This window comes from Chrysochloris asiatica, unplaced genomic scaffold (genome assembly GCF_000296735.1).
Source record: "Chrysochloris asiatica unplaced genomic scaffold, ChrAsi1.0 scaffold00029, whole genome shotgun sequence".
NCBI classification, from domain to species: domain Eukaryota; kingdom Metazoa; phylum Chordata; class Mammalia; order Afrosoricida; family Chrysochloridae; genus Chrysochloris; species Chrysochloris asiatica.
This window is the reverse complement of record NW_006408547.1, coordinates 25581396-25589562: the sequence shown is the minus strand read 5'-3', so window position 1 is coordinate 25589562 and position 8167 is coordinate 25581396. Positions and strand designations below refer to the sequence as shown.

Here is an 8167-nt window from a genome sequence, read left to right as displayed (position 1 = left end):
AAGAACAAGGCACCAGGAATTGATGGAATAAAAATTGAAATCTTTCAAGCAAGTGAGGCGGCACAGGAGGCACTCACTCATCTCTGCCAAGAAATTTGGAAGACAACTATCTGGCTGAATGATTGGAATAGATCTGTATTTGTGCCCATTTCAAAGAGAGGTGACCCAATGGAATGCGGAAATCATTGAACAATCTCTTTGATATCCCACGTGAGTAAAGTTTTACTAAAGGTAATACAGAAACAGCTGCAAGCATACATTGACAGAAAAGAGAGTAGGATGTTGTATTTATTTGAGTTTCAAATCTATCTTTAAGAAAATCTGAGCTATTTACTTACACAAGCAAGGTTTATCAATTTAACAGTCATGAGCGACTTACTGTCTTCTTGAAATACAAGGTATTACTCACAAGATCTTCATAATCAGTATGTCAACAAAGAACACAATTCCGTTTTATGGACTTTAGGACATTTTTATAATCAAGTTATTTCTTTTGCATTGTTGTCTTGCTCTGTCAAGTTACCTATTTACAGTGGCCCCACGTAATCCCGACAGCTGCTCCACAGGGCGTCTCTTGCTGTAATCTATACAAAAGGAGATCGCCATACTCGTTTGTTCTGTGGGGCTACAGAGTAGGTTCTTACAGTGAACAAGTGTGTGCTACCCAGGGACCTTCTTTTGCATCATTGTTGTTAAGTGCCATTAGCAGGTTCTGACTCATAGAGACCTTATATAGTGTTTCCAGGGACTGGCTGATGGGTTTGAACCACCAACTTTACAGTTAGTGGTCTAGTGCTTACCCAGCAGTGCCACATTAGGATTCGTCTTTAATCTGGTCCTACTCAAAATCAAAACCGTCGCTGCCATCAAGTTGCTTCCAGTTCTCAGCAGCCCTTTTGGAATCTCTTCTTGTCCTGCCCATTTCCCGAGTCCCAGCATCACAAAGCTAAATGAAGCATCTCACTGCTATTCGCTTACTAGCTTCTGTGCATTTCATTCCAACTTAGTCTTGTTTGGTTTCCAGGATCATTTAAAAAGCTGGTGCTTCTCAACTCATTCTCTTAGCGACCCTATTTTTAGTTTTGTTAAGTGCTGTTGAGTTGGTTCTGAGCCCGTATAGGGTTTCCAAGGCGCGTCTGGTGAGCTTGAACCACCAACTTTTGTGGTTCAAACCAAGTCTGCAATAGGACAGAGTAAATTATTCCATAGGGTTTCTGAGACTGTAAATCTTTACAGAAACTGAAAGCCTCATCTTTCTCTCAGAGCAGTTAGTGGGTTTGAACCACCAACCTTTTGGTTAGTAGCTCACCTCTTAACACAGCATGCCATTAGCACTCACTTCTCTACATTGTTGGTAACAATGAGGAGGCCTTTCATCCCACTGACCACCACTGCACAGCAGTGGTCACTCTGGGGAAGTTTGCTTCCCAGGAATGTCCCACCCAGCCGAGCCCCTGACTGTTAGCCGTGTTCATGCCTTACACAGGTGTACCGTCGCTTTCTTCAGGATGTCACAGGGTATCACTTCCCTGCACTACTCTGAGACTCACACATGGCCGTGCCACACACACCCGGGGTCTCACGTGGACCCCACCTCCTCATGCTGCAATTGTAACTTGTTGACTGTCTGGTCTGTTTCATTCCAGATGTTCCGTGAAGGAAAGGACCATGTCTTCCTGTCTCATAACTGCATTGTGGGACTTAGCAGTTCTGAATGGATTATATAGCCAGTTGAATAATACACATATGAAAAGCTAGCCATATTTGAAAATAAAAATAAGATAGCAGTTTGTAAAGATCTCATGTATAACTTCATTCTAATTAAGACACAACTTACTACAGGTAGTATTCGCCATAGTCACAGTGGCAGGCTTAACCTTACTACTGCCTTAATCCATGAACATTACAAAAATGCTTTCTTTGAATATTATCATTTTTAATAAAAGCATTCTATATAAAACAGAAGCTGCGAGGGTTATAAAAATGGAAAATCTTTTCCTGCTGTGGCCACAGGCTGAAGACTCCAAGTGCCTGAACTGTGATATGCCGCCTCAACTTGTAAATCAAAGAGAACACCTCATACAAATTCACATATTTGCAGAATGTGAATGCAGAAAACTAAATAAGTGGCATGGTAATAGATATTGAAAACACACCGCAGCACATGCAGCATGGGAAGAGGGCCTCATGATTTAGCTGTGGGTTTATGACAGAGCCAAGACCATCACAGTATTGCAAAGTGGAAATGATGTCAGAGCACCTGCTCAGATCCGAGTCGGGCTGGGGCTGTCTTCCCTGTTGTCACTCAAGTTAGATTATTTTAAAAGTTACTATTTTGGGGGAAATGCTTATACCCCAAATGCTGATCCATAAAGAAAAGTCTCTTTCACAAAACGTTTCCAGAGGTAGACTAGGTAAACCATTCAGCTAGATAAGGAAAAAACTCAGGCAACCCCAAAAGTACTGTATCGTAAATCCCTTATGTGCTATCCGTGGGAGAAGACATTTGTGACACAATTTCACATCTGGGGACTGCTCATCTAAAGATAAGACTCAGTACGTTCTAGAAGGTGCTGTGTATGAAGCATATTAAATTCCTTAAGATTAGATCCTGAGGTAGGGCATCCCTTTTATTCTGAGGGGAAAGAAACACAGGTACAGGGAAACCAGCTTCTAATGAAAGGACTGAAATACAATGAGCAACTGTGGTTCTTAGAGAAGTGAAAGCAATTTAAAACCGAGTTTTAGGAAATTTCCCTTCCATAAATCACTGGATAAAATAAGTAACAATTTCATTCCTCTTTATTCCATTCCATGTAACTGTTTTGTAGGATCAGGGTATCTGTTGCAAAGGTGCAATACCCAGTCTTCCCTGTGGAGCATTGGTGTTGAAACACAGGAATTGTTAACTTGTGACAAAACACTCTGGACCAGGGAGCTGGGTGTGGAGTCACGTGCTGTGGTCGGACACAGACGTCTCCAACATCATGTCACTTTCATTCATTTCGATCTCGAAGGTTTCTTCCAAGGAAGGCCTGGAGTCTGGGGTTTTCCTGGAGGTTTCCAGTGGTGTAAGCCCTGTTTCTTCCACAGTCTGTTTTTCTACTTCAAATTCCCTGAAATCCCACGGAGGTGAAATAATGTTTCTTAGTGTCTTCATCGTATGCACATCAAAGTCATAACATTTTAATTTGTCTTTAATGTCCGCTCCTGAAACGAAATGCCATAATTAGAAGATGAACTTCACCGTTTGCTGGTCATTTCCAACAATGCCCAACTCTGCCTGTTGCTGAAGTCACACAGGACTTTGAAAAGCACCCATTTGGAACAGAAGGGTCAAAAATGTTTTACTTCCCCTTAAGAAACCCTCTGCTGTTCTCTTCCAATCTTTTTCTCTCTGCTTTTGCTTCCTGTCATCATCCCGGGAAAGGCTGAGCAGGCTTTTAGAAGCACACAGCAGTGATCACATCGCAGAGGCCCCCAGAATACTAAGGCGCCATGAGCAACTTTTGTCTTAGAGGTCAGACCTCTGCGTCACGCCTGGTGAGTGTAGTTAGTAATCTTACGTTTACAGCAACTATGAAGGGAAACACAGTATCCACGGACCAGCAATAGCAAGAATGATGAGTCAAAGAGGCTTTGAACAAATGCATTAGGCTCAATCATTTTACTTATACAAAACAACAATATGACACACTTCAAACAAATAGCAGTGTGTATGGCAGATAAGGACATGCATGGCCTCTCCTGAAACGGTGGTAAGGATGCAACGGTAAACTGCAGAGTCTCCTCTGTAAGAACACTAGCTCTCTACGAGCAGAGCACTGTCTGATTCATCACTGCATCTCCAGCTCTGACTCAGCTTTCCACAGAGCTTGCATTTAAGCCTCACATCCGTGTCTTCCACAAATGGGGAAAGCGAGGCGTGGACGGGTCCTAAAGCACAGAGCTGTTGAGCTGGGTAGAGCTGAAACAACCTAGGATCATTTGGGTCCCAGAGTTCAAGCTTCTTTGAAAATGTAAATTCTTATTAAATGAGCTAAGGAGCCCTGGTTGTGTGGTGCGTTACATGTTGGGCTACTAACCACAAGGTCAGCTGTTCGAATCCACCAGCCGCTTTGCAGGAGAAAGATGAGGCTTTATGCTCCCATGAAGATTTACAGCCTAAGAAACCCCACACAGGGTCGCTCTGAGTCGGAACTGACTCCACAGCACACCACCACCAATAACCATTAGACAGAGTCCTGGTGTGGCACCGCACGGTAAGCACAGGACTGCAAAGCCACCAGTTGCTCCTTGCAAACACTATACATAAGCACTATGAGATGGAACTGACTCCATGGCACTTAACAACAACAACAACACAGAAATAGTAAACAATGCTAGTGATACATATATACCCATGAAATCACCACGACCAAAACTTAGAACCTTCCCAGTACCTACAACATTCCCTCATACTCTTTCCTAGTTAATACTGCCACCTTTCCTAAGCCCGAAATAATCATCATTCTATTCTTCCATTAATGACTAGTTTTGTTTACATTAATCTTCTTAGAAACAGAATTATCAGTGTACATTCTTTGTTTAAGCAGCTCTGGGAGCAGAGTGGGTATGAATAGGGCTGCTAAGCTCACGGTCTCAGCAGTTTGAAACTCCCAGCTGTTCTGCGGGTAAAAGATGAGGCTTTCTGCTCCCATAAGGATGGACAGCCTCGGAAACTCTGTACAGGGTCACTATGGGTCAGAACCGACTCCACGGCACACCCCCATTCTTTGTCTTGACAGAATGAGATACACTCATGTTACCATAGTTCTTTTCAACAGTTAGTTCTTTTGATTGCGGTGCATCTAATACAATTTACTTCTCTTGGTGGACATTTGGGGGGGGCGTGTTTCTAGCAAGGCCCCATCATGAGTTGCCACCTCACAAGATCAGTATGGTGGACCACAGGAATTCCACAATGAATCACATCTCCTGGTATCCAAACCCTTTTATGGTGTCTTCTTATGCTGACTCCAAGCTTTGAAGTAAATGTAAGTTTACTGAGAAATAATTCACATGCCCCAAACCTACCCATTTACAAGTGTGAAACACGAATATTCAGCCTGAGAGCCATTCACACAATCAGTTTTAGAATATTTTTGTCACCTTGGAAAAGAGATGTTGTTATGTGCGGTGGAGTCGTGGAGTCGGTTCCGACTCATAGTGACTCTGTACAGGGTTTCTGAGGCTGTAAATCTTTATGGGAGCCGAAAGCCTCGTCTTTTTTCAGCGGAACAGCTGGTAGTTTCGAACTGCTAACTTTGCAGTTCGCAGCCTGATTCACAACTACTACGCTACCAGAGCGCCTTTGGAAAAGCGATACTCTACTATAAATCCCTAAGGAGCTCTGGTAGCGTAGTGGTTACGAATCGGGCTGCAAACCTTAAGGTCAGTGGTTCGAAACTACCAGCCGCTCTGCGGGAGAAAGATGAGGCTTTCTACTCCCGTAAAGATTTACACCCTCGGAAACCCTGTACAGGGTCGCTATGGGTCGGGACCGACTCGAAGGCACTTCACAACAACAACAACAACTATAAATCCCTACACACAATCGTGTTGTTCAGTCAGTTCTGAATCCTAGCAACCCTGCAGAGACTCTCTAAGGAGCGGCTGGGGGGTTTGAACCTCCAAGCTTGCGGTTAGCAGTCCAGTGTTGATCCTACAGCGCTACACCAGGACTCCACACACAACCCTGGGCAGTCACTAGTCTATTCATTTGTCTCTGCCGACTACGTTTTCTGTACATGTCAGGTAAACAGTCATACGACACGTGGTCTTGTGGTGGAGTCTGAACACGGATTGTGCCGCCTGAGCCATGTCGGCAGGCGCGGGGACAGGGGAGTCGGGCTCAGCCGCGGTACCACCGCCACCACCGCTCATTCCCAATTCCTTCTTCGTCACCTGGCAGAAACTCAGGACTCAAGAAAGACCTTCCAGCTTCCCCTCTCACCTGACCTGCCATCCACTCATACCCTTGGATGCAGTTGTGTATCCCAGACAGTTCGCGTCAGTGGGATTTACAAGATTTGTCCTGTTGTGTCCGATTTCACCCAACGTGGTTTCAAGGTGCATCCTTGTCATTTAGATGCATACGCAACATTATCCATCCATTTGTTGAGGAACACTGGCTACTCTGAGGCCTTCTGCAATGAGCTCTGGTAGACAGCCGCTAGCTTTCAAGTCTTTTAGAGGGAAGAAGCCTAAAAATGAAATTTATGGGTCATAGAGTAGTGTAGTGGTTACGAATCGGGCTGTGAACCGCAGTTCGAAACTACCAGTGGTTCCGTGGGAGAAAGATGAGGCTTTCTGCTCCCGTAAAGATTTACAGCCTTGGAAACCCTGTACAGGGTCGCTATGGGTCAGAACCGACTCCACAGCACATAACCAGTTTGATGCTATGAGAGAAACACTGGGTTGCTAGCCTCAAGGCTGGTAGTTCGAAACTACCAGTGCTCCTTGGAATCCCCAGAGGGTCGCCAAGTGTTGGAATCAACCCGGTGGCACTGAGAATCGTGAACTTCCGGAGGAACGGACAAGCGTTTCTACGGCAGGCGCACCAGTTCACATTCCCTGAGCACCGAACAAGCGTTTCTACGGCAGGCGCACTAGTTCACATTCCCTGAGCACTGAACAAGCGTTCTAATGTCTCCACACCCACACTAACACTGTGACTTTCTGATGATGTCATCCTAGCAGATGTGCTTTTGCATCTCACTGTGGTTTGGAATATGCATTTCCCTGGTGTGGCGCTGTATGATAAGCACTGGATTGCTAACTGTAAGGTCAGCGGTTCAAACTCAGCAGCCGCTCCTCAGACACCCTAGGCAGGACTGACTGTACAGCACTGTGAGTGATGGCGGTGAGCAGTTTTTCCTGGACTTTTGTTGATTGAGTTGTCATTCTGTTGTTGACCTGTAAGAATCTTTCGTATGCGCTGCATATTAAACTCTTACTTGATATGACTCCTAAACATTTTCTCCCATTCTGTAGTTTGTAGCTTCATTTTGTTGGTAAATTTGATGAACAGCGTTTTCTTTTTTTTTTTAAATGAAATCCAATTTATTAATTTTTTTCTTGTGCTTTTATATTTGTGTTTTGGGGTCAGATCTAAGAACTCATCTTCACAAACCAGGTCCTGAAGCATTATTTACTCCTATGTGTTAGTCTAAGTTTTAAGGTTCCAGTACTTCCTTTTAAGCCACTGATGACTGAATTCTTGAATGCAGTGGGAGCTAGGGGTCCAACTCCAGTTTTTGCACATGGAGACCTGGTTGTCCAGGCACCATTTAGGGAAGACACTACCCTTTCCTCACAGGAGGGGCTTAACATCCTTGTCCAGAATCAGTGAGCCACAGCTGATTCTCGAGTCGACGCCATTCATCTATGCGTAGGAGTCAAAGGGCCAAGTGGTTAAACAATTCAGCTGGCAACTCAAGTGTGCGCGCGCGGTTTGACCCCACGAGCAGTCTGCTGCTGTGATGAGGCAGTTTACGCGATCCTACACAGTCTCCCGATCAGAGACCGCTGGAAGGCAATGGGTTTGGGGTTTTTTGTTTGGTCTCTACGTGCTCACTGTTACATGTGGATTTCTGATTATTGTAGCTTTATGGTAGGGTTTGAAAACAGGAACTGTGTGAGTCCTTCTATTTTGCTTTGCCCACCAGGGCCCTTTCAAGTCTGTCTTTGAGGAATGGCTTTTCCAGATCTGCAAAGAAGGCTGTGTGGATGCTGTTGTGAAGTGTACTGAGCCTACAGACCGCTTTGGCTGGAAAGGGAGTCCTGACAATACTGGGCTTGTCCGCTCTGAGCACGGAGTGTCCTCCCACTTATTTACGGATCTCATTTCTCCCAGGACTGTCTGAGCTTCTAGGGTGCATGTCTTTCATCTCTCCAGTTCAACATAGTCTTTTAAATATTTTAATTGTTTACCATTGTTAACTGAAATTGAATTATTTTCTTAACTTTGTTTTCTCATTGCTGTTATACAACTGATTGATGCACGTTGACCTCGTCATGTGCAACTTTGCGAATTTGTTCATTAATCTGCTTCCCCTAATAATTTCCTGGTGAACCCTGGATACATATATACACAAAAACGTATATTGTTGTTGTTGTCAGGTGC

General features: G+C 44.4%; 1 protein-coding gene across 4 annotated transcripts in view; it reads right to left on the bottom strand.

The window, feature by feature from the left end:
• Window positions 1-2799: 2799 nt before the first annotated feature.
• Window positions 2800-8167, bottom strand: part of CDC16 (cell division cycle 16) — a 59832-nt gene continuing 54464 nt past the window's right edge. For 3 of the 4 annotated variants that reach the window (XM_006851528.1, XM_006851529.1, XM_006851526.1), the window contains exon 18: window positions 2800-3210. In XM_006851528.1, the coding sequence (XP_006851591.1) occupies window positions 2951-3210 (260 nt within the window). In that variant the 3' untranslated portion in view covers window positions 2800-2950. The remainder of the gene's footprint in view (window positions 3211-8167) is intronic. The other variant, XM_006851527.1, reaches the window with a different exon arrangement.